At 43.1% G+C, this 27,499-nt stretch overlaps 1 protein-coding gene across 2 annotated transcripts; it reads right to left on the bottom strand.

The window, feature by feature from the left end:
• Positions 1-916: 916 nt before the first annotated feature.
• CUNH19orf47 (chromosome unknown C19orf47 homolog) lies at positions 917-25,561 on the bottom strand. 2 transcript variants are annotated; one of them, XM_089659119.1, is made up of 9 exons: positions 25,481-25,561; positions 19,523-19,563; positions 17,248-17,335; positions 14,482-14,596; positions 11,464-11,539; positions 8,209-8,343; positions 7,932-8,078; positions 6,139-6,209; positions 917-6,058 (listed from the first exon to the last, which is right to left on the bottom strand). In XM_089659119.1, the coding sequence occupies exons 2-9, from the start codon at positions 19,539-19,541 to the stop codon at positions 5,513-5,515; spliced, it is 1,197 nt and encodes a 398-aa protein (XP_089515245.1). In that variant the 5' UTR covers positions 19,542-19,563; positions 25,481-25,561; the 3' UTR covers positions 917-5,512. The 2 variants fall into 2 exon arrangements, with proteins under 2 accessions (XP_089515245.1, XP_089515246.1); XM_089659120.1 differs by having other exon boundaries at positions 8,209-8,340.
• Positions 25,562-27,499: the final 1,938 nt, after the last annotated feature.

The following is a 27,499-nucleotide window of genomic DNA, read 5'->3' as shown; positions in this document are numbered from 1 at the left end:
GGTCCTGGGGCTGCAATCTGCCCAGGTCTGTGCTAATGACTTGATGTGAAGTGCTGTGCTAAAGTCTGTAAAACTGGGTGCAGTGGGCTGGGGGCTTTTATACGGTCAGTTGAAACTACTTGCAACACTTCTAGTAGAACTATGGTCAAACTACAAAAACATTCTATAGAAATGCTATATTTTTTGTTTTTATATATAAAAAAAAAAAAAAAAAAAAAAAAAAAAAAGGGAAGAAGAAAGAAGGAGGCACCACTTTGATCCAGCTATATTCCCTATTCCTGCAGTTCCATACATCTGCAATTTTAAATAGTGTAAGCTCCACACAGGGTTGATTATGTCACTCCCATCATCATGTGGCAGCATTTTAAATTGGTAATTAGCCACTGAGGCTTGAGCACTATGCCATAAGAGGAAGTCATTCTCCCCCATGCTCGGAGGCACCAGATATTTTGCAGTGACTGTGATGAAGGATGGAGTAGCGAGGAAGCACAGCAAATATAGCATAGCTGAGGGGAAGGTGGGGCTTTCATGAGCCTCCATTACTTTGTCCTGGGTGGGCACAGAGTGATAGGGTATTAGAACAATGCCAAATATAATCTGTTGCTATAGGGAATACCACTAGTTTGAAAATAATCCCTCATGCAGATAAGAGAGGAAATGGTGCCTCTTAGAGACCTGTAGAGAAGGGTCAAGGTGAAAGGTTCAGGATCCCATTCTTAGCAAAGCACTAATATAGCTCAGCTCGTCAGAATATGCAAAACATAGAATGAGGAGGGGTGAGGAGGGATTACTTCAGGATCAGTTTAACGAGATGCAGAGGATCAGCAGAGTTTAAATTAGGTGATCAGTAAGTAGGCTGGCTTCCCTTGCTTTTTTCAAGAACTGCAATACTAATAAATTTCAAACTACACATATCTTGTTTTAATAAAATATTTAATTATAAAAAGATAACTTCTACTTTTACCTAAAAGTAATAAATACAGTGGCAGGATGACCACCATTGTTTCACCCCGTCCTCTTACTGTGTGTAAAAAAAAAAACAAAAAAACAAAAAAAAACACCTCAAGCACCTCTTTACTGCATCATCTGGTGTGCGAAATTTAGAGTGAAATTTTTATCTTACCTGTAAAATCCTTTTCTTGGAGTACATTACAGGACGCAAGTTGATATTCAGGAACATAGGGTTATGCTGCCATCTTCAGGAGTAGGACACTGGCAAACAAAGATGTTATCACAGCCCTGCTTAATCCTTCCCACTCCCAGCAAGCAATAGTGGGTGAATCATAAGGAAGAGAAGGGAGGGACCTGTACCCTGTAATGTACTCAAAGAAAAGGACTTTACAGGTAAAAACAAACAAAACAGTATTTTTGTTTTATCTTACATTACAGGACACAGGGTGGTATTCAGGAACAAAGAGGACGTTACCAAGCAATACAACTGAGTGGTGGGCAACACAGCAAAACAAAACACTAACAGGTGCACGCACATAACAGGTTAACAGAAGGCGTTCAAGATGGCTCACAGAGCTGCCTGAAGAACCATATGGTAAAATGTAAACATCGGGCCAGGTAGCAGCCTTGCAGATCTGAGAAACAAGTGCCTGATGCCAGAAAGCCCAAAAAGCACTAACAGACCTAGTAGAATGTGCTGTGATAGGGAAAGGTGGAAACTTGCTCTTACGTCCATGATAGCTTGTTGAACCTACCCAGAGATGGCGACCAAACCAATAAAGCCAGCAAACAGTGAGGAGGGATGGTAAACTGGGACAGCAGAACCAGAGGGCCCAGAAAGGTTAAAGCAGAAGTGCAACACAGTCCAAGTGCTATTTCTGCCTGGGCCAGTTTAGTATGATGAAGATCACCAGAATGTCCTCAGTCTGTCCTGCTGAGCAGACAAGGAAGGAGTTTCAGCAAAAGAAATGCTTAGATCAGGCTGAGCTGATCCCACAAAATCACAAGGGTGTCCACAGTAAGGGTCAAGGGATCCCTGGATCTGGACACAAAACGCTCCAATTACTTTTTAAACCAGGAAGCCAGGAGGTGCAGCTTAGTGCCCCCCATACCCACCCCACAGGTCTTGAAACACCTCCACGTGGAGAGACAATTCCCTGTAGTCTGGATGTTGATAATGAAGGATGCTGGCCTGCTAATTTGCCACTCTTGGAATATGGAGGGTATAGGACTGGTACATGAAGTGCCACTAAAACGAGAATCAAATTTGCCGGCAATGAAACTCCTGGTACCCTCTGGTGGCAACGGCTATGGCACTTTCTGACTGAATCCTGGTCAGATGACTCCACCATGGAAAGACCCAGCATTGAAAGGATAAGAAAATCAAAAAGCAATGTGTTGCGCTCCACTAACAATGTGAAAATATATAAACATACATAATTATGAATAGATAAAGATGAGATATATGAGTATTAAATAAAGTGGATAAGTCCAACATTAATTCAGCCGCATGATGTTACAATCATGCTGACGCTGTGTGCGCATCTTTGAATAATATGTGACTTTAATTATTTTATTTTATTTCAGGTACTTCTATAGCGCCATCAATTTACGCAGCGCTTTTACATATATATTGTACATTCACATCAGTCCCTAACCCTCAAGGAGTGTACAATCTAAGGTCCCTAACTCACATCCATACATACACATATTAGGGCCAATTTAGACAGGAGCCAATTAACCTACCAGCATGTCTTTGGAGAGTGAGAGGAAACCGGAGTACCCGGAGGAAACCCACGCAGGCACAGGTTTAATGTGTCTGAATGGTGTAATAAGTGATGTATAGACCACCAATCTTTAAATTATGTGCTCCTTCACCAGTTGTGCTCTCCCCGATGTTTGAGTGAGGTCATAAAAGCTTGTGCCCCTTTAATTGGACTCAGATGAATAGATGAATGTATCCCGGTTTCCCAGATGGATGGATGGATGAGTGGAGTATTTCCCTTTTCCCAGCAGGGGGTCTTGCTGCTTCCTAGAGGCAGATGGATGGAGTTATCCTTCCCACTAGGGGGTCTCTTCACTCCCTTCAGATTTTTCTCTCCATGTGCACAAGTACCATGTAATTTAAAAATAAAATATAGTGCCTTATCTTCTTTTTAAAATATTTATTAAGCAAATGTAGTGCACTTACATGTAATTTGAATTAAAAATGCTTTTTTTTTTTTTTAACAAAAATACAGGATCCGCAATGTGTCGAATTAATGTTGGACTTATCCACTTTAATTTGTTTTATTTACTTCTCATATATATCTTCTTTATCTATTCATAGTTATGTATGGATATATATTTTCGCATTGTTAGTGGAGCGCGACACATTGCTTTTTTATTTATGGTGACACACAATTATGAGTATCTGTGTAGTGTAGGCAGCCCACTTATTTATTTTACATACTTTTTTTGCATTTAATTTATTGCATTTACTTCACTCAGTTTATTTAATTTCCATTTTTTGGTGGAATTTTATTTACCAACTGTTTTTTTATTTATATATTCACTAAAATAAATATCAATTTTATTTATAGAATACACCATAGTAGCTCACAAGAACCACAGATATCAATGAAAGGATAAGCGAAATGCTCTGAAATCCGGAATTTTGAATGGGAGACCAGCTTCCCAAAGAGATCAAGTCCCTTGGACCAAAAGAGAGTCCAGGTCTTTTCGCTAGCCTTACATGCTGGCATCCATCTTTATGACTTTACAGCAGAGGGACAGGAAAGACTTCCCCAACTTCAAAACTCGATTTATGATCCACCAACCCAGAGCAAACTGGGTCTTGGGATGCAGGCAATTGTGCTAATCCCAAGTCCTCTAGTCACACACAGGCAGAATGTTGAGTTGCAGCAATCTGGAGTTAGATTGAGTGTACGGGAGTGACTTAAAATAAAATCATTAAAAGGAACACTAAAAACTTAGGTTTAAGAAAAAAAAATCGATTCAAGTATGTATTCTTAAATCAAAAAAGTACCTTATATTAAATCTTGGCCTCTTTCAAATTCCTTTCTTTGGGCTGCTGTAATCTGGCTTCCTGTTAAGAGAATACTTTTGTTCTCCATGGGTCCCATCGTATGTCGGAACATAGCCACCCTCTCTTGCTTACTCCCGAGATAAATTAGGGACTATGGGATTTGTAGTGTGCATAGAGCAATGCATATGACCACAACTAACTTGCACGGCTCGTTCCAAAGAACAGAAATAGAATGTGAAGGGGGAAAAGAGCACAAAAAAAAAAAAAAAAAATACCCAAACGATCATGGAAAAAGAAAATGACAGGGCCATTAAGCAGTGAATATGTATGGATTATTTTTGGAGAATATGGATCTTGTTGAAGCCTGGGACCTTTACACAGAAATGGAGAGTTAGTTGGCCCCAGGACAGAAGCATAACCCTCTAGTAAAGAACCTTGGTGCATTGAATAGATCAAAAGGCAAGGAAACAAATGGGTGATGTTGAGTGCCTACTACTAGCATACAAAACACTGATAAGACGTTCACTAAAGCCCTGGTTCTAAGGAGGCAATGGTTGACTTGATAGATTCCACATGGCATTTTTGAACCCGAACGTAGGTGTTGAGCACCTTTCCGATACAACATGGGTTGAAGGCTGCTGCTGGGCTTGGGGACCATATGTAGTTGAGTAAAACTCTTGAAACTAACACTTGAAAGTGGAGCTGAGCCAGAGGATCGTGAAGGTCTGCCTGTCTTTGTTGCATGTTGGAAGGTTTGGCAACATGAAATGAGGCTGTAGGAGAAACTAACTGCTATCCCCTGTTGACCACATTCTGGACCAAAGGAATATCCTGGGTCCAGGTACCTGCAAGGGCCATCAGATGCCCCCTCAATACACAAATGGGGGTATCGCATCATTGGGAGGAGGATTTTGCCACAGCCTTGGAGAAATTGAGTTCAGGGCTTGCAATGGAACTAAGTTCCAGGATTAGTTTTTGACTTGGAAGTCTGTGAGGAACAAAAGTAACTTTTCAGAAACAGAGGTAGAGATTTTCACAGACTGAGCTACAGGAAAATCATATAAATTCTGAAGAGGCAATGAGGATTCCAGCTTGCAGCCCTTTTATGCTAATTCTGCGGTCATGACTAAAATATATTTTTCAAAAAACCCTGATACCGTAGCATTAAATTCTTTTCTGGTATAAACCTCAACTAAAAGGAGTTAGGGGAGACTCAGAGGAGTGCTGTCAATCTGCTAAGGAGCAGAGATCCAAATTATCAGTGTAACGTTCCTCTATGGCTACAATACCACATCCCCATGATACTGTTGCTACTGCACTTTTATTAAATCTGCTAGAAGAAAAAAAGAGCTGAGAGAATAAATTCATCTACCAAGGACACTAGAAAATAGCTGTAGCTTGTTGGGAAAGGAAGGGGTTATGCAGGGTTGCCCTAACAGTTGTGCCAGTCTCCCGAAGGTAGGAACATAACCATGGTTCCTGAACATCAACCTGTATCCTGTAATATATACGATAAAGAAAGCAGTTTTCACTTCATACCGATTTTCTCCCTAACCGTTTGAAAACGCTCACACTGCGAGTATTGTCCATCTGAGCACTGCTGTTATCGCTAGAACTGGTCACGCGGGGAATCCCCACAGTCCGCTTTATGGTTATCTTAAAAGCTGTTGGGGGTGGCTTGCTACTGCTAACTTTGCTGTCTTGCGCTTCAGATTGCGGCTTTCCCAAACGCTTCACCAGTGCAGCAGAGGGCACTTTTCTCTTTCTTTCTTCCTCTGGGTTGGTTCTCTTGATTGTACCAAGCCTTTGTGCCAAGCTGATCTTTGAAGTGGTGAGCTTGGCAGGGGCACTTGCAGGGGGCTTTGTGGCAAGTCTTCTAATGGTGGTGATGGCAGGCTTTGGCTCAGAGCTTGTGGCTTTGGCCTTCACAGTAACCCCAGGTGTAAGCTTCTCTCTAACAATGGTGGTAGCCTTTTTCTTAAGCACACCAGCATACTGCAGAACACTGCCATCTTCATCACTCTCTGCTGAATGATCTTCACTGAGTGCATCACCCAAACGGCTAAAGACTCCAGTGGGCTGTAAAAACACAAGGTAAGCCATGAATACATAGGCATGATCAAAAGTAACCAACTACCTCTAAAGCACTTTGTACTCACCTTTGTTCCAGTTGTTGTGTCCACTTTGCTCTCTGCCCCCAGTCTGTCAAAGACGGACGTTCTGGTCAAACCTATAGCATGTTCATAAAATAAACAGAAACAACTAGAACTGATGTATTCTTACAGAGATTGCCATATATTTTATAAAAGGTTGCCCCTACTTCTGTGAGTCACAGGAGTGCAGTCAGTTCTGCACTCCTGTGACCCGTTTTCAGCCGACAGCAGGCTAAAGTCCGCTGTCAGCTGACGTCACTCAGCTGGTCCCAGGCTCTTGATGAATCCTGACTTTAACATCGGGATCCACCCAGATGACTAGACCAGCAGCTGCTGCTGTGAGCCGCTGGGAGACTAAGCCAGACGCTGCCTTCCACTCCACAACCTGGTGCTCCAGTGAGTGCTGGAGGGGCAGAGTAGAGTCGGTGAGTAACCGTCACTGGCTTTCTGTTCAGTAGTCTCTGGTCACTCAGTTCCCGATCTTAGAGGTAGTGGGGGAACAATGCTGCATCCACTTCCATGAATATGATTATTTTTTTTTTCTTTTTAGAATCCCGAACTTCTCTTCTAATAGCCTGCAATTTGCCTGCATTCCATTAACAGAAAAGGAAAAACTAGTCACACCAGTTTACAAACACCAGCCTACCTCTGAGGCAGCTGGTTCATCTGGCAATGCCGGTTAGGATGGCTAAATCTCCATCGCCCCACACTGGGAAAACTATCTGATAGCTGCATGGACTTGATAAGTATATGGAACCTATCTTTAGCAACTTTATCATTTGCTTTGCATGTTTCCCAAGGCTTTGGAAATGACGGCCCATTCTATATATGAATGGCCAATTTATGGGATGATTACCTACATTACAGATGGGCAGTGATTCTATACACCTGTGGAGAACCTCTCCTCCGGGATGAACATATCTAGCTTACAAGTGGGGGATGTGCTAGCTCCTTACAAGTATGTGAGGGAGGTCTTAAATGGGACACACTATCCACCTCTGGACGGCGTACCCTATGGTGGACGCTAGAGAGAGGTGTTAAATATATATATACACATATGCAACAACCATCTCCCTTTCTTTGCACTATACCTGGGATCCGCTCCCCCCACTCTCTACAAGCTTGGAAGTCCATACACTATTGTCTTTGCACATTTTGAATCTGATATGGTAGAGGGGAGACTCCGTTGGAGGAAATTCATCATAGAGACAACCGCCTTTTCATTGGAATCACAGGCCCTTGTTATTTATGGTGACCCACTCATGGAACTGTAGAGCTACCATTGCTATCCTAAAGATATTGACAGCACTTTGGGATTACAACCTTGCAGATTGATTTTGGAAGATCTTTCATCAATGCAAACCCTTCAGTTATAGGGGATACTTCAGTTTCCATACATCATGAATATCTTTATCATTTACAAGTGTTTACAATGATTAAGCAGTACTCTGACAGTTTATATTATATATAAGCAGCAATCAGTCCCACTATTAGTACATTTGGGGGATTATGGAGATGCTTTTAAGTGTTATATGTGCTGTTTGCACAGTAAAGAGAATTGTTTATTTTGCTCTGGCCACAAATATTTATATATATTTCCAGGTAAAGTTTCTTTACATAAAACCCCACATAATTCTGGTTGTGCCTTAAACTAATTTTTTCATTTTTTGTACAAAATACGTCCATCAAAGAAGACTAGTTTTGTAGCCCTGTATACTCTCTTCACAACTTTTATAAAATAACCCTCCAGACTGGATATCTCATCCAATAAACAGTTTGAACTGGCACCATAAACTCACTTTTAGCTGCCTGTTCTTCCAGAATTTTCTTTGTCCGAGCTGTGGTCCCCTTTGGCATATTAATGATATATTTCCCTTCAATCTCGGCAGTCACCCTGCGACGTTTTACTGGAACCTCTGCAGTGTCAGGTGCAGGTGAAGACACAGCTATAGAGAGAGGATGCGCATAGGTCAAAAAAAATCAAATGCTATTTGGCATATACCCATGTCTTATACCTAGGCAATAATACTTCAATAAATAATCATTTTTGTTTGCCTGAATTTAAACACAAACTACCTGACTGTGCGTTCTTCATAGCCACTTTATTGGAAACTGTAACGGAGATCTTCGATGTGCTTGTTTCAGGTCTGCGGACAGGGGTTGAGGGAGGAGAGTCTCGACTTAGACTGTTTGCAATCATTCTTGTGGCTGCTAACAAAAAAAAAAAAAAAGCAATGAGGAAAAAAGCATTTTCAGTCTAATGCAGCTTTCTAGAAGAACCGTTGGAATAATTTTCAGGTACATGAGCATCAGTTAAGTGAAGATATGATATTCAAATTAATAAAGAATGTGGTACATTTCACAAACCGCATTTTTCGCTTCATAAGACGCACTTTTTCCCCCCAAAAAAGGGAGGAAAATGTCAGTGCGTCTTATGAAGCGAATATGGAGCGGCCGGTCTGGTATTTCCACCGCCGCAGTGTCAGAATACAGGGCTGGCCGCTCAGCTCTGCAGCGGGACCTTACCTGTTCCTCTATCCAGCGCCGCGCTGTCTTCCCGGCTTCTGTAGTGTGGGCGCTCAGCTTGACAGCTGGGTGCCCAGTGCGCATGTGCGAGAAGCGGTGCGCTTTGTGAATGGTAAGGCGACACATGACAGGTCCCAGAAGCCGCCGACCCATCACAAAGCGCAGCGCTTCTCGCTCATGCGCACTGGGCATCCGGCTGTCAAGCCGAGCGCCCACACTACAGAAGCTGGGAAGACAGCGTGGCGCTGGATAGAGGAACAGGTAAGGTCCCGCTGCAGAGCGGACACTAACCAAAGAACAACTCCGCGGAAGAGCGGGTACCTGTCAAATTCAGGTACCCGCCCCCCCCCCCTCCCCAAAGGTCAGTGGTCATCTCCTGTACTGTGTCCGCAGTCTCTGGTCATCTCCTGTACTGTGTCCGCAGTCTCTGGTCATCTCCTGTACTGTGTCCGCAGTCTCTGGTCATCTCCTGTACTGTGTCCGCAGTCTCTGGTCATCTCCTGTACTGTGTCCGCAGTCTCTGGTCATCTCCTGTACTGTGTCCGCAGTCTCTGGTCATCTCCTGTACTGTGTCCGCAGTCTCTGGTCATCTCCTGTACTGTGTCCGCAGTCTCTGGTCATCTCCTGTACTGTGTCCGCAGTCTCTGGTCATCTCCTGTACTGTGTCCGCAGTCTCTGGTCATCTCCTGTACTGTGTCCGCAGTCTCTGGTCATCTCCTGTACTGTGTCCGCAGTCTCTGGTCATCTCCTGTACTGTGTCCGCAGTCTCTGGTCATCTCCTGTACTGTGTCCGCAGTCTCTGGTCATCTCCTGTATTATGTCTGCAGTCCATTGGTTTAGAATATTTTTTTTCCTGTTTTCTGCCTCTAAAACCTAGGTGCGTCTTATGGTCAGATGCATCTTATGGAGCGAAAAATATGGTATTTATAACATGGAGCAGATAATTTTCGAATACGCATCAGTTCTGCAGAACAATACCATTTTCTGCAAAAATCCTAAAATGAAAACGAATAGCAGGAAAAAAAAATGCAGTGGAAACTGTAGTGTATCCTTTACATTGGTGGTCTAAGAAAAAAAAAAAAAAAAAAAAAAGGCTTTTCTCGGATGTCTGCACTGAGAAGTTAAAGTAGAACTAAAAGGCAAAACTATTTTTCATATTGGATAGAGTAATGGAGTTGTATAGCCCGTCAGTTTATTTTTTTCCCCATTAGTGAGTTTCAGCTTTGGAACAGGAAATTAAGGGAAAAATAGCAAGCAAGAGGAAATCCCTGTGAAAATAAGTGAATCCAGGTCACCAGAACTAGTGTCCCCATTGGAAGATTGGAGATATTACTTTTCTTGGGACAACCCAAAATGTGGGATTTTCTTTTACTTTCACTATTAACCACTTGCCCTCCTGAGGATTTACCCCCCTTCCTGATCAGGGCAAATTTTGAACTACGGCGCTGCGTTACTTTAACCGACAGTTGCACGGTCACACAATGCTGCACCCAAATTAAATTTACGTCCTTCTTTCCCCACAAATTGTGCTTTCTTTCAGTGGTATTTGATCGCCTGTGTGGTTTTAAATTTTTTGTTCTATGAAAAAAACAAAAAACACAATTTTAAGAAAGAAAAAAAAAACTACTATATTTTTGACTTTTTGCTATTAAACATGTCCACTAAAAAAAAAAAAAAAAAATGTAAAATAAATCAATTTCGTCATAAGTTTAGTCCAAAATGTAGTCTGCTACATGTCTTTGCTTTAAAAAAAAAAAAAAAAATCCCAAATACGTGTAAATTAGGTTATATGAAAGTTACAGCATTTACAAATGGAGGTATATATACTGGAATTTTTTTTTTTTTTTTTTAACGAACAATGGCGGCGATCAGTGACTTATAGCAGGTCTTCGGCAGACATTCTGACACTGGGGGGAACTGACTTGGTGTCACTGACATCCACAGTGACACCAATACAGTGATCAGTGCTAAAAAAACAAAAAGCACTGACAATGTACTAATGGCACTGGGCAGGAAGAGGTTAGCATGAGGGGCGATCAAAGGGTTAACTGTGCACTGGGTGTGTTTGTGCTTCACTGTAAGCACACAGCTTTGTATGGCTGTGTACAGCAATGCAAACCAGTGTGCATGAACTGGCAGGGAGGAGAACTGTTTTGTTTACAAACAGTTCTCCTCCCTGTCGGAGATCCTCGGCAATCACCAGGTGCTAGTGAATAATCACTGGCTGGGACCCAGTGATTGTCAGCCGCAAATAGCGGCGTGGGTAGGGCGCGCACACCCCTACCCGTAAAAGCAAAATCACATATACACTAATATTATACATATATCGCACCTGTACTATAGGGCGGTAGGGAAGCGGTTAATAATAGTAAACAAGCCAAACAGAGAGGCTGAATCTCCATAACTGGGTCATATACAGCAATAAAAATATAATAGATGTTCTAATCCCTCTCCACTCTATCCAAAACTAAAAAGCTTTGGCTTTAGTTACACTTTAAAATTTCAAGTAATCCCTGCAACTGTTTCATGTTTGGTCAATGCTCTCCAAGGCAAATCCACTTCTAAATGGATGCAGATTACATTAGGTAGGTTTGATGAAATCGGACCACTCCCCTTCCGAAATCACTTTCAAACAGATATGGCAAAAAAAAAAAAAACACAATTTCTTCAACACAGAGAAAAAAAAAGTATGACTCTGCAAAGACGTTTGATAAAATCCTTGCATTATATACTATGGTATATAGTTCACTTCAGTGAACAGAACTTTAAAGACTACACAGTTAAATAGTGTTCCAAGTTACTTACGGCTATTAGCATTCCTCCGTAGTTCATTCTGCATGCTGATCTGGTTAGGAGCCTCAGTCAAAGCTTTACAAATATCCTGTAGGGGGCACAAATAAAAATAAACTTAGCTAGTTAAATCCAACGAATGGCTCTCCTTATATGCTGCAATTCTGTTATTTTTTGCCATTATATATTTTTTCACATACAACCCATCGTGTCTGAAGTCAGGTTATTTAAAGAAAACTCATACTTTCCCCACGCAAAGAATGCTGGCCCCACCAGCAGCATGCTCTCTTTCCATTTGTCAGGTTCTTCTTGGTATGGAGGAGTATGCAATTCTCTCCCCTCCCAAGTGCTAATGCTGGTGCCTGACAATTAGTTGTTCAGGCACACAGTGCTGTCACATGTGGGACAAGGAGAGATCTCAGACCCAGATAATCTCTAAGTTGCGACTAAGAGCTTAAACGGTGCTAATTTTCCCTTGCTTCAAATGGCTGAATAGAGCGAGGGGGTGCAAGACAGGGTAAGCATTAGTGGTGCACTGAAATAAAAATTCTGGTGCTGAAACCAAGAATTCTAAATGCACTTGGCCAAAACTCGAAATGCGCAGTTCTTAAAAATATATTTTTTTTAAAAAAAAATACACTGAGAAAAACAAAACAAAAAAAAAACCCCCACCACAATATATACCCCAATGTATTTGTAAAATATGAAAGAGGATGTTATGGCAAGTAAATAGATACCAAACATGGCACACTTTATAATTGCGCACGCTCGTGGAATGGCGTGAAACTACGGTACTTAAATATCTCCATGAGTGATGCTTTAAAAATTTTTACAGGTTAAAAGTGTAAAGTTACAGAGGAGATCTAGTGCTAGAATTATTGCTCTTACGTTCGTGGCGATACTTCACATGTGTGGTTTGAACACTGTTTACATATGTGGGCATGGCCTACATATGGGGGCACTTTAAACTCTTTTTTTTTTTTTGCACTGTCCCTTTAAAACATTTTTTAATCACTTTTATTCTTATCACAAGGAATGCATGCATCTCTTGTGATAGAAATAATAGCACAGCCATACAAAGCAGTGTGCTTACAGTGAAGCACAAAAACAGCCCTGTATGTAAAACGGCAGACAGCACACAATTAGCCCCCTCATGTTGACCCCTTCCTGCCCAGTGCCATTAGTACAGTGTCAGTGCTTTTTATTCGCACTGATCACTGTACTGGCGTCACTGGGTATGTCAGTTCCCCCCAGTGTCTGAATGCCCGCTACAAGTTGCTGATCGCCACCATTACTAGTAAAAGTAAAGAAAAAAATCCCAGTACATATACACTATTTGTAAACACTATAACGTTCATGTAAACCAATTAATTACACATATTGGGATTTTTTTTTTTTTTTAGCAAAGACATATAGAATACATTTTGGCCTAAATTTATGATGAAATTTGATTTAATTTTTTTTCACTGGCCATATTTAATAGCAAAAAGTCAAAAATATAGTTTTTTTTCCTCAAAATTGTCAGTCTTTTTTTATTTAACAGCGCAAAAAATAAAAAATGAAGCACAGGTGATCAAATACCACGTAAATTTAATTTGGGTGCAGCATTGCATGACCGCACAATTGTCAGTTAAAGTAACGCATAAAATGGCCTCGTCAGGAAGGTGGGTAAATCCTCAGGAGAGCAATGCTAGTTGCAAAATACATTCAAGCCACCAAAAAAAAACAAAAAAACACAAAACACAACAGTAAGGGCTCATGCAAACCAGAACCCTGTTCTCTGTTCCAGATCAACAAGTGGCATTGTGCATTGTTAACCCCTTATGAGCCTTACCTTTACCATCTACACGTGAGTGGTTTTAATCATGTTCACCATTAAATAACAGACTACACTCAGAGGCGCTGATTTTCTCTCTTTACCTACTCCAGAGTCACTTGCTTCACTCTACAACAGCTTGCCGGGTATCCCCAGACCGTTTGGTTCCCCTGCCAGCTCCTCACACCACACTCAACCTATAGACTATGCGGACTGCATATTCCATGCGCCTGTTACTCCTTTTTTACTGCATATACAGACTGATTTTACTGTTGTGGGTTAAGTAACACCTTAAAAGATAAGTTTTAAATTCAGGCATTGTTACAAATTGTGCTAGCTCCTTTGATTTATTGTGTGGGAGGGAAGCTATAATGCTTTCGCCAATCATAGTATACAACTTTACTTGTAAAATTAACGTGTAAGTCAACAGAAACTGCCCAAAAAAAGCTGAAAAAATTTGGAAAAGGTAGCTTGCTGCCCCAGGTTTAGCTCCGACTTCATTAATTCTGAATAGATTATGGTCTTAAAGAGCTGGGGAATGGCTGGTGTGTCCTATATTGGAGGGCACCTGGGTATTCATAAGTGATAAGCCAGTTATATTGTTTATGACTGTATGAAATAGATGTAGGATTTATAAAAGGCAAGGCACTGAAAGTGTTTTCATTTTTTGGTCTTGTTTTAGTGTTTAGTTTATTTATACATCTGTATATATAATTCAGTAGCGATATTGGATTTTTTTCTTGTAAAAGATGCGGTTTGGGTAATTATATTTTTGGAAGGTTTATAATTATACTAACATTTAACTGTAATGGTAAAGAGATTGGATTGCATGATTTTTGGTTTTGTAAAAGAAATGTCTAAATATTAATAAAAAAATTGAGAAAACAAAATTTACTTAAAAGTAAAATGATCACATGCAGGCAAGGAATTCGCTGTTTTGCCCATTGGGACCCAGCTCCTACTGTTTTGCATTGCAACTTAACAAAAGAAGGCAATGTGACTGTTTGGTATGGAAAAATTGTCATGAATAAACAAGTTGAAAAACTGGTTTCTCAAGGAGGAGTTAGCCAAAAGGTATAAGTAATAGGGAGTAATTCTCAAAAGAAAAAAAGTTACACCCAAAAAAACCCCAAAAAAACAACATAGCTAGGGTTGACTTCATGGTCAGCTAGTGCTTAATAGGAGGTCAAAACAGAACAACTACATTTTCATCATACCTGTTGGTGAACTACCTTTGCATGTTTCAGTATGGCAATCACATCTCCCACCACCGTTATGCCCAACTCATTCATGATCTCCTTGTTCAAATCCAACAGCATGTTCTTGCTGATCCTATGATAAAAAGGAATATGCATTTCACAACTGTACACATCCCAGCTCTGTATGAATGACAGCATGACAGCATTCCCCTCCTTTCCCTATTGACATCGCATTTGCTTCTACATAGACACCGATGCCAATCCAGTAATTACAACCCTTTAAAAAACAAAAAGGGGCACACCTGATTTAAAACTGAACTTCAGCCATTTTTTTTTTAGAGCAGGGAAAGGCTCAAACCTCAGTCAAGTGTTTCTGGTGTTTCTACTTTGTGGATATTTCTGTTCCAGTAATGTCATGGGACATGAGGGGATGGAAAGTCTCCCTTAAAAGACACCAACAATAATGAAACCAGACAGTGCTTTCCATTCCTCCCCTACTCTACCTAAAAAGTAAATGTTTTTGGCAGAAGTTTCAATTTTAATGACACACAAACATTGGAAATCAATTTGGGGTCCTGAAGCAGTTAATTCTGGGACACACAGGTATTTTTTTTTTTCCTTCAACCCAGCAGGCTGAACAAATTGAAGAAAAAAAAAAAGAAAGAAAAGGAAAACCTGAGGAGGAGCTCACAAGGAGCTTGCTGTACTAACTATGTGATGTTAGTACAGCGATCTACCCGCTGAGCTATTGTGTTCTAACAGGGGGAACTGCCTCCCCCCACCACCAGAACACACCGGTAAGCATTCACAGCCATTGGCTGCATGCGCTGATTGGATACTGCTCAGCTGCTGGTTTTACAGCATGCTTCGACAAAAGCTAGACGTAAGGTAAATAACAAACATGTCATACTTACCTGCTCTGTGCAGTATTTTTGCACAGAGCAGATGTGATCCTCTTCCTCTCCTCAGGTTCCCGCGCTGGTGCTCCTGGCCCCTCCCGCCAAGTGTCCCCACAGCAAGCAGCTTGCTATGGGGGCTCCCAAGCCACTGCTCTGTGTGTCCATTCATTCACACACACTAGTGCGGCTCAACCCCGAGCCCCACTCTCTCCTTATTGCTTTACTAGCTGTGACCAATGCCTCCTGATGCTGTCTCAGCCAATGAAGGAGAGTCCTCGGAGAGCCTAGGCTCCCATGCACATGGCTGGATCAAGATGGGGCTCAGGTAAGTATTAGAAGTTGCTGGGGAGGGGGGGGGCTTGTGCAGTGTTGGGCTGCTGGACACAGGTTTTTTACCTTCATGCATAGAACCACTTACAACCACTTTAATCTGTAGAAGAAACGCAACTGAAAGTTAAAAAAATGAATAAAAGAACTACATTAACCTGCTGAGTGACCTGCGCAAAAAAAAAAAAAAAAAGTATAATTACCTGCTCTGTGCAAGCCCCGATGCTCCTCTTTTTGGGTCCCCTGCTGGTGCTCCTGACCCCTCTTTGCCCCCCATATCACCACAGCAAGCCCATTTCTATAAGGGCACTCATGTGGCCTCCCTCCCAAGCCACACCCAGTGTCCACTGACAAACAGAGCAGGGCTCTGCCCCATCCCTGCTCCCTCCTCGCTGGCTGTTAATGACAGCAGCAGGAGCCAATAGGGAGCAGTGCACTGAAGGCTTTTTACCTTAATCCAAAGAATGCATTAAAAAGGTAAAAACCTTCAGCCTTTAGAACCACTTTAACAAGTGGCACTAAACTCCTAAAGTACCTCCCTCAGCCTCCTCCAAATACCTATTTTATGTTGCTGTGATCTGACTACCTGTTGGAGGGTGGCCACAATCAATCTTTCGCCATAGTCTCGCTGTATGTAGGAACATAGTCGCCCTCTCTTGCTCACTCCTGAGATAGACTGTGACATTTTTCACATGCATAGAACAGTGCACAGTTCTATGCAGAACAGTGCAACTAGCATGCACTGTTTATTCCAAACAAACAAGTGAAAGAGAAAAGGAGAGGTGCGGAAGTTCACAGAGGATATTACGGGGAGACAAACACAGTAAAAACCAATTTTATGAAATATAGATTACTGGACCCTTAAGTAGTGTATGTGTATGGAGGATAATGTTTAGTGTCACTTCAAGTCCACTTACACTATGATGCTAACCATATTAAACGTACCAGAAAACATTTTTTGATTCATCTACAAACTTTAGGAAACACAAAGTTTATGAGCTAAAGAAAAGTTTGGGGCCTCATCCAAACAAACATTTTAAACCGATTAGGGGTTATATGCTGGATATACAGTAGGAGGGCTGCAGCTCAAAGTTTGACATGCCTGGCATATTATATATGTTTCACTTTAGGAAAATGCAGCTTCTAGAAGGGTCTAGTGTTTTGCCTGTAGAATCAACTAATGTTATGCTTTGTGCCAATGCAGAGAGGATTATTTTAGGCTCAGCACTTACAGGCAGAAGAAGAAGAAGAAAAAAAAAAAAAAAAAAAACACACCTGTTTTGTGTTTTTGAGAGCAGAAAAAAAATTCTAAAAGCACTCCTAAATGCTAGTACAAAAAAAAAAAAAAAAAAAAAAAAAACGCTCAAAAATAGTGCTTTTTTTTCTGCCAAGAGCACTGACATTTTTTGGGTTAGTGTGCATGGACCCCTAAAACTAGATTTTCACTTTGACTAGAAGGATCTTGATTCGGGTTAGACAATGGAGTGGAATAGCTGGCTCTTCTCAATACTCCTAATGCTTTGTTTTCCCACATGGCTGTGTAGTGATATCCTCTCACCTGTTGTCCACAAATGTCACAGCATAGTTGACAGCAGGTCCTGCAGGAATGCCAGCTTCCTTGAAGAAGCTGATCCACTCTGAGGTGGCTGAAAAAAAAAAGAAACCACTGTAATGTAAACGTTTAAGCCCTGTTCAAATCTGTGTGTTGAATGAACATTGCAGACATGTTTTATAGGCATTACCATTGAACTCTAACTGGCAATTTGATGGAAAACACATGAAAGATGCGGCAAGCAGGATATTTAATGCAATGCACGTAGTATTTTTTAATAGGAATGGCCCCCCCAAGTAGAAAAAAGTAGCCAAAACTACAGTGCCATGAAAAAGTATGTGAGCCTTCTTGTAAAGAACAGGATTTCTGCAGTAATTGGGCATACAGCATGACCTGATCCTCATCTAGGTCGCAAGAATATACAATGTGCTTAAACTGATAACACACGAACAATTCTATTTTCTCATGTCTTTGTTGAACGAACCCATTAAAGGCAATCTTTCTCCTTTTTTTTTTTTTTTTAAATAACAAACAAGTCATACTTACCTGTTCTGTGCAATGGTATTGCACAAAGCAACCCCGAATCTCCTTCTCAGGTCCTCCTGTCGAGTGCCCCTAGAACAAGCTGCTTGTTCTGGGGGAACCCATGCAGGCTTGCTTCTGAGCTGCTGCTCTGCATGTCCATTCACACACAGAGCTGCGGCTGGCACCCCCCCCTCCTCATTGGCTCACCAACTGTGAATGACAGCAGCGGAAGCCAACAGCCCCCACTGATGTCTCAGCTAATGAGGAGGGAGAGTCCCCAGAGAGCCAAGGCTCTTGTGTACATTGCAGGGGCTCAGGTAAGTATTAGGGGGAGCTGGGGGACTGCTGCACACAGGTTTTTTTTAATGGTGGTGCACCGAAATGAAAATTCTGGTGCCGAAACCGAAACTTCAAAATGCACTTGGCCGAAAACTGAGATTTTTAATAATTTTATTCTTATCACAAGGAATGCATGCATCCCTTGTGGTAGAAATAATTAGTCACACGTCCTCTTTATGGAGACTTATTGACCCCACATCTCTCCTCTGCAATGTAAAGCAAGATCGAAAAAAGCATTGATCTACTTTAAAAAAAAAAAAAATAGCTGGAACCGGAAGCGACATCGCTCCGGTCCTCCAAGGGCATAGAGATGAGTGGAAGCCGTCTTTCCTACACTAATCTCTATGCCCAGCGCCGGGATTGTTCGATGGTTTCTCAGGTAAGACTGAGAACTACCGAGCGGTGGTGAGGGTTTTTCGTCACCTGTATCAGTGCTTTTTTTCATATCATCCGAAAGGGGTGTTTTCGGCCGAAACGTTTTGGCCACCGAAATTTTGGTGCATCCCTACATAAGAAGCATCAGTTGATGTAAACCATGCCTTGCAAATTAAGATTAGTTGATCTGCCATATCGAAGTGTTTAGGCATCTATCAGTCAACAGTTAGAAAAAGTGTCTATAAATGGAAACAGTTTAGTACTTTGACTACTCTTCGTACAATTGGGTGTCCAGCCTGAATGACTCCTAAGGCACAACGCAGAATCTTCAATGAGGTAAAGAAGAACCCACAAGTAACAGCTAAAGGTTTGAAGACATCACTGGAACTGGCAAACATCCCTGTTCATAGGTCTACCATACCCAAGTCTCAACAAGCAGGGTGTCATGTCAGGACACTTTATATTGACACTGTATAATAACTAACTGGTAGTGCCTGCTTGTAGATTTTGTTATCACTATGCCTAGGAGCCAGGAAACCTGGGGCTACCAATCTGTATAGGTCAGTGTGAAGTTCCTCCACAGGGAGGGGCTACTCTGGCCTGTACACCCCCACACAAGAGGAAATTTCCACATTGAGCACCCCATGTCACAATTTAAAGCTAACCTGTGCTGAAAGAAATATGAAGGGCACCATGCTGACTTATGGTTGTCATGCTGATCATTAACACTTTCCAAATAACTCAGAACAAGAATACACATCAAAGTATGATTTCACTTGTTGCTTGCTTGTTCAGACTGTGGTTGAAAATATTGAATCCAGAAACATCCAGCATCTCCAGAAGGCGATCTGTAAAGGCAACCTCCACATTTTCTCAGTACAAATTGCTTTAACTAAAGGACCTTCAGCTCTACATCAGTTCATAAAATGACTTCACATCTTCCCCATTGAATATCATGTTATATTAGTTGCAGTGCAGGAATTGTAGCAAAAGCCAGTAGCTAGTTAAACAATAACAGAAATACTGATACAATGTGTCTTACCCATAGTTACAGAAGCCATGATGTGTCCACTCAATGGATATCTGAAATGCAGACAGGGAACATTAAGATCCAAAGTGCATCTTTTATCCAAACGTACACAAAAATTGTTCCATACAGAAAGATGAAGGACGCAAGGCAGCAGTGAACACAAAAGATATGGAAGATGATCAATACGGAAAGAGTTCAGTGGGTTGGCCAGGCCCCCCCCCCCCTCATAGCCACACAGGACAGCAGCTGAGAGACGAAAATAACTCCTGACTCCAATGCATAGCTAGCTCCTCTATTTATGGCCAGGACAGGGATGAAGCTCTGACACATGCAAGCATGGAAGCCTCACGATAAAAAGTGTAGAACCTCGCTCCATTGCTACCAGATTTCCGTATTAATTTTCCCATCCTGTGCGATAAATATGAAAGGGAGAATCTGATTGGCTGCTATGGGTGTCAAGAATAATTCTCCCAGCAGTAACCGGTGATTATAGGGTACAGGTATTACATACTGCCCAATGCGGACTAAGATCAAAATGGTGTTGGTGCAGAAACACAGAATGACGGCAGAAAAAGTGCTCCATCGAGTTCGCCCCTCCCCCTTTTTATTTTATTTTCTTCTGTTTTTAACTTTTTTTTCTACGTTTAGACCTGTTTGTGCCAAGCATGCTTGATTCTAAAGGGTTTTTTAACCACTTGAACACCGGGCACTTTCACCCCCTTCCTGCCCAGTCCAATTTTCAGCTTTCGGTGCTGTCGCACTTTAAAATGACAATTGGCGGTCATGCAACACTGTACCCATATTACATTTTTTTGAGACATATAGAGGTTTCTCTTGGTGGTATTTAATCATCACTGGGGTTTTTTTATTTGTTGCTAAACATAAAAAGACTGAAAATTTTGAAAACAAAAATTATGTTTTTCTTAGTTTCTGTTATAAGACTTTGCAAATAAGTAATTTGTTTTCTTCACTGATGTGCTCTGATGCGGCTGCACCGATTGGCGCTGTAGCTGTGTTTTGGCTATTGTGTGGTCGGCAAGCAGTTAAACATGTCATACTTACCTGCTCTGTGATGGTATTGCACAGAGCAGCCCCAATATACCTCTTCTGTGTTCCCTCGTAAGTGCTCCTCCCCCCTACCGAGTGCCCACATAGCAAGGCGCTTACTATGGGAGCACTCGTGTGTGCTAATTTCCGAGGCTCGCTGTGTGTCCACTTACACACAGAGCATGGCTCGCCCCCCCCCCGCACCCTCCTCACTGGCTATGATTGACAGCAGCAGGGGCAAATGACACCTACCACTGTCTCTGAGCCAATGAGGAGGTGGCGAGCTACTGCTCTTGTGCACATCACTGGATAGAGATTGGGCTCAGGTAAGTATAAGGGGCGGGGGGGAGGTTTTTTTTACCTTAAGGCAGGGGTGGGCAACTGTGGCCCTCCAGCTGTTGGTGAACTACAGGTCCCATCATGCCTCTACTTTGGGAGTCATGCTTGTAACTGTCAGTTTTGCAATGCCTCATGGGACTTGTAGTTCTACAACAGCTGCAGGGCCACAGTTGCCCACCCCTGCCTTAAGGTAAAAAAAAACCTTCAGCAAGCAACTCCCCCCCATGCTGGTGATTCCTCTAGTGCAGAGGTTCCTAACCTTTTTTGAGTCAAGAACCCCTTTAAGAATCTAATGAAAGATATGGACGCCTCCCCAGAAATATTCACAAAAACATAACTTTGCATGAAACTGAACATCTGTATTTTATTTTTTTTCTGTATTTAATTTGATTGCTTCAGACATACGGCATAAAATTATTTATTCAAAATTTGTGTAACAAAAAAAGAAAAAAAAAAAAAAACACTCCTTTTCATTAAAAAAAACCCATTTTTTTTCAACTGCTACCTGACTGCCCAATAGTAGAAGTACTGCTTACAGGACGGCAGGGATGCACAAAATCACATATATATATATATATATACATATACACATATATACACGTGATTTTGCGTTCCTGGGTAGGGGGCGCGCGCGCCTTACCTACGCCGCTATTGGATGCTCGGCTGTCAATCACCGGGTCCTGGCCGCCAATTCTCGGCCAGGATTCTGTAACCGTTGGCAGAGCTGATAAGGAGAGTTCTGTATGTAAACAACAAAAATCTCTCCCCTATCATTACGAACAGGCTGCTTTGTATTGCTCTGCACAGCAATATGTGGTTGCATGACCACACAATTGCCAGTTAAGGAGACGCAGCGTGGTATTGCAAAAAATGGCCTGGTCAGGAAGGGCGGTAAATCCTCTGGAGGGCAAGTGGTTAATCTGACCCTCACGGACCGCCTGAAACCCATCCATGGACCGCAGGTTAAAAAAACCCTGCTCCAGTTAAAACTAAGGATCAATATAGGGGGATCGGGACCTCCTTCCTTCTGCGGGTGATCCCTCTAGTGATAACAAAAGATCTATATAAAGAAATCAGGATCTCCTTCCTCCTGCTGGTGATCCCCACTAGTGATTGAACTCAGAATTCTATTCACTTTCACATCCATTTTATGGTATAGTGCAAAAAGTCCCTAATGCAGGCCATAGACGGGTCATTTATTGGCCGAATTTTCGTCCCCATGAAAAATCGGCCGATATTCACGCTTTAGTGGGGCCAGCCCGTCGGCCATTTTTTGCAGGTCTTCTCATTTACTTTTATCGGTCATGCTGGAAAATCCACAAAAAACATCCGTTTTTTTGTGGACATTGGTGGCAGCATTGGCAACAGCACCGACTGATTTTTTGTTTATCGGCCGACAATTTGGCCGATAAACGGCCCGTCTATGGCCTGCACAAGTTTTTTCAGTATATAAAATGTCAATTGTAACAAACCAAAGATAACCAAATAGAAAGGAGCACTGAAAACACGTCATGGTAAACAGTCCTGTGATATTAGATATCCTTGGCAGCACATCTGCTTGGTTTAAAGGTTTATAGAAATGTATAAAGGACAGAGTGTTCCAGTATGAGTACCAGCAGCCATCTCAAGGCCAACTGAGATTTACATGTGGCTCCCATGCCAGGGCAGCAACATAAAATGAAAAGGTAAGTTTGCTTCAGAAAATTGAGTCAGATACTGTTATAAGAAACACACTCTCAAATAGGCAAGGAACTACTGGCAATACATTTGGATAACCCAGGGGTGGACTGACAACTCATGGGGCCCCCGGGCAATAGGGGATCATGGGCCCCTGTGTCCTTGTCCACACTCAAAAAAAGCCTATAAAAAAGGTACCGGGGCATTTCATGGGGCCCCCAACTGACCCCGGGCCCTCGGGCAGTGCTCGAATGGTTAGTCCGCCCCTGGGAGAACCCCTCCTATTTAACATACTTTTGTCATAACTTCACAAAAGAAAATTCACCCAGTTTCAACATTCTGCAGTCCCTGTACAGCAGGGCTGTAGTGTGAGAAAAAGAAGCAGGCCTTCACTCATATGAAATTTTTAGCATTTTTTTTAATACAAGAGCTTTCTTTTAGTGGTATTGAATTGTCACTGGAGTTTTTATTTTTTGCACTATAAAACAAAAAAAAAGAGCAAAAAAAGTGGGGAAAAAAAAGTTCTTTGTTTCTATTAACAAATTTAGCAAACAGGTAATTTTCTCCTTCACTGATGTGCGTTGATTGGCAGCACCGATATGAAGCAATGATGGCCGGCACTGACTGACAGTACTGCTAGGCACAGATAATCAATGCCCTAATCATCAGTGCAGATGCCCTCTGACATTTTCCGGTTATCGGTAGTACTTTCCTCACACTACGACAGCATGATTAAAGTGCTGCTGATAGCCGGCAACTGTATTTACTTTGTGATCTGCTTTATCATTGGACAGAGCTGATCACGTGGTAAAAGGCCGTTGTGATTAGCCTTTTACCCAGTCATGTGATCAGCTGTTTCCGTAGGACACAGCTATCACTGACAGCGCCGGGTGCGCGCCAGAGGGCGTAAAGTGGTTAAAGAAAGAAAAAAAAAAAAAACGGAAAAGGTGAACCAACACTGCACATACTCCCCACCCCAGTTCCTGCTGTACTTAACCCATCCAACAGTCCGGAGATTTGAAATCCCGCAGGGATCACTGGAGTAAGAAGAGGGAGGACCAGGGGTTGGGGAAGATGTACACTTACTGGCGACTTTATTTTACACCTGTTCAATTGCTTGGTAACACAGACTGCTAATCAGTCAATCACATGGCAGCAATTCAACACATTTAGGCATGTAGACATGGTGAAGACAACTTGAAGTTCAAACCGAGCATCAGAATGGGAAAGAAAGGGGATTTAAGTGACTTTGAACATGGCATGGTTGTTGGTGCCAGAAGGGTATTTAAAAAACTGCTGATGTGTATATGTGAGTTAGGGACCTTAGATTGTACGCCCCTTGAGGGTTAGGGACTGATGTGAATGTACAATATACACGTATGTAAAAGTGCTGTGTAAATTGATGGCAATATAAAAGTACCTGAAATACATTTTTAAAAGAAATAAAAATGTTTGGTATTAACTCGGCGTAATATTTTTTATGTTTTTCTAAATGTTTGCATCTGAAAAGCCACTGTGCAAATACTGTGAGACATAAAAAAATTTCAACACCCACCATTCTATTCTCTAGGGCAGAGGTGGGCAACTGTGGCCCTCCAGCTGTTGGTGAACTACAAGTCCCATCATGCCTCTGCCTTTGGGAGTCATGCTTGTAACTGTCAGTTTTGCAATGCCTCATGGGACTTGTAGTTCTACAACAGCTGGAGGGCCACAGTTGCCCACCCCTGCTCTAGGGTCTCTCCCAGAAAGCGCTCTCCTGCGCGCCTCTGTGATCGCTGTGTCCTATGGACACAGCTGATGACGTGATGTGGTAAAAGGCCAATCACAGCGGCTTTTTACCACGTGATCAGCCGTGTCCAATGACACACTGATCACAGGGAAATGCAATTACCGGTTCTCGGCTGCACTTTCCTCACGCTGTCAGAATGTGGGGAAAGTACTGCCGAGAACCGGCAGTTTTCAGAGCAGGGATCGGTACCGATCATCAGGGCACTGATGATCAGTGCCCTGATGATTGGTGCCCAGCAGTGCCACCCACCAGTTCCGCCCACCTGTGCCCAGCAGTGTCACCCACCTGTGCCCAACAGTGCCACCTATCAGTACCCATCATCAGTGCAGCTTATCAGTGCCACCCACCTGTGCCCATCAGTGCTGACTATCAGTACCCATCATCAGTGCAGCTTATCAGTGCCACCCACCTGTGCCCATCAGTGCCGCCCATCAGTGCTGACTATCAGTACCCATCATCAGTGCCGCTTATCAGTTCCACCTATCAGTGCCACCTCATCAGTGCAGCCTCATCAACGCACATCAGTGAAGGAGAAAAAATTACCTGTCTGCAAAATGTTATAATAGAAACAAAAACTGTTTTTTTCAAATTTTTTGCATTTTTTTTTTGTTTATAGCACAAAAAGTAAAACACCCAGCAGTGAGCACATACCATCAAAAGAAAGCTCTATTTGTGAGAAAAAAACTGACAAAAATTTCATATGGGTACAGTGTTGCATGACCGCGCAATTGTCATTCAAAGTGTGACAGCGCTGAAAGCTGAAAATTGGCCTGGTAAGAAAGGGGGTATAAGTGTCCGGTAGGTAAGAGGTTAAAAAAAAAATATATGTTTGGGAGTTCCAAGTAGTTTGCTAGCAAAAAATACAGATTTGTACATGTAAACAATAGGCGTCAGAGAGGATTTGGTCTTGAAGTGGTTAAGACACACTCATGGACTTAGATTAGAACTAAGCGCCCCTCCCCCAACAGCTTTCCATCCTCCATGCTGGGATTTGTGGTCTCACACCTCCAGGCAGCACACAGCTGGAAGCAGGACAGGAGATACAACACAAAGCACGCTGCCGGTACCAGAACACACGGAACAGCGAGAGAAGCGAACAATAACAGCAGCCACATTACCTGCTCAGTCCCCACGACCGCCACCTCCACGGCCTGCACTCTTCTTCCTGTGTCCCCAACCGCTAACTACCTCATCCTCCCTCCGCCAACCAGAAACCGACCCGGGCACTCTTCTCTCTGCTCATTGGTAGATACAACCATAGAACCCGCCTCCCTCCGCTTGCTGGTGTTGGGAATCGTAGTTTTCACATCACGTCGGCTTGCGTCATGCCGTCGGAGAAGCGTAGGGAATTCCTTTAGTACGTAATGACCAAAACACAGCCTGCCGCCATTTTTTCCCCTGACCTAGATTCCTGGCGTGTTGTTTGTGAGCAGATCCTATTGTATTGGCTGTGTATGCGGGATGTGCTAACAGATACATTGCTTGTTGCTGATAGTAACCAATTGGAGTCCACTTATTCTGCCAGCAGCCTGGTGTTTAAAATAAAATGAGAATTCTGATTGTTTGTTAGCAGGAATGTATTAGCTCACCTTTGATCACGAAAGCTGTGTGCCCCCAGCCTGTGTTGTGCCAATACCATCATAGGAGACATTTCCTGAGCTCAGCTCTAGGTAGTGTCATATTGAATGCTGCATCCTTATCAAAACACAGGCTGCTGCATGCGTGCACATGCAAAAACCACCCACATCCGTGCGGCGTGTACATGCAAAAACCACCCACACCCATGGGACGTACACCTGCAAAAACGGCTCACACCCGTGCGACGTACACCTGCAAAAATCGCCCGCACCCGTGCAGTGTGCACCTGCAAAAACCGCCCACACCCGTGCAGCATGCCCATGAAAAAACCGCCCACACCCCTGTGACATGCACATGCGAAAACCACCCACACCCCTGTGGCATGCCCCTGCAAAAACCGCCCACACCCGTGCGACGTGCACATGCAAAAACCACCCACACCTGTGCAGCGTGCACATGAAAAAAACGCCACACGTGTGCGGCGTGCACATGAAAAAAATGCCCACACCTGTGCAGCGTGCATATGCAAAAACCACCCACACCCGTGCACATGCAAAAACCGCCCGTACCTCTTGGTGTGCACATGCGAAAACCACCCACACTCGTGCAGTGTGCACATGCAAAAACTGCCCGCACCCGTGCAGCGTACACATGCAAAACTGCCCACACAGGAGGCGTGCACATGCAAAAACCGCAAGCACCCGTGCCGTGTGCACATGCAAAAACGTCCCGAACCCGTGTGACGTGCACATGCAAAAACTGTCCACACTCATGCGGCATGCACATGCAAAAACCGCCCACACCCGTGCGGCATACACATGCAAAACTGCCCACACTTGTGCGGCTTGCACATGCAAAAACCGCAAGCACCTGTGTGGCGTGCACATGCAAAAACCGCCCGCATCCGTGTGACGTGCACATGCAAAAACCGCCCGCATCCGTGCGACGTGCACATGCAAAAAACGCCTGCATCCATGCGACATGCATATGCAAAAACCGCCCGCACTCGTGCAGCGTGCACATGCATAAACCGCCCACACCCGTGTGGCATGCACATAAAAAAAAATATCCACACCCGTGCGGCGCAAAACATGCAAAAACTGCCCGCACCTGTAGAGCGTGCCCATGAAAAAACACCCACACCTGTGTGGCGTGCACCTGCAAAAATCGCCCGCACCCGTGCATCGTGCATCTGCAAAAACCGCCCACACAAGTGCAGCGTGCCCATGAAAAAAACGGCCACACCCGTGTGGTGTGCACATGTGAAAACCACCCAAATCCCTGTGGCGTGCTCCTGCAAAAACCGCCCGCACCCGTGAGACGTGCACATGCAAAAACCACCCACACTCGTGCGGTGTGCACATGCAAAAACCGCCCACACCCATGCGGCGTACACATGCAAAACTGCCCACACTCATGAAGCGTGCATTTGCAAAAACCGAATTACATGGAGTGTCCTGCAACGCATTAGTGTGAACCCAGTCTGAGTCCCCTGTAGCTTTTTCATAGCATAGGGAAACTTATTAATCTGTAGCAGCAAAGGTCTTGAAGTCTTTTTT

The sequence above is a fragment of the Staurois parvus genome, unplaced genomic scaffold (genome assembly GCF_062004578.1).
Source record: "Staurois parvus isolate SC_StPar_1 unplaced genomic scaffold, SC_StPar_1.0 ptg001133l, whole genome shotgun sequence".
NCBI classification, from domain to species: domain Eukaryota; kingdom Metazoa; phylum Chordata; class Amphibia; order Anura; family Ranidae; genus Staurois; species Staurois parvus.
Note: the sequence above shows the minus strand (reverse complement) of the source record. Positions and strands in the feature narration are given on the sequence as shown.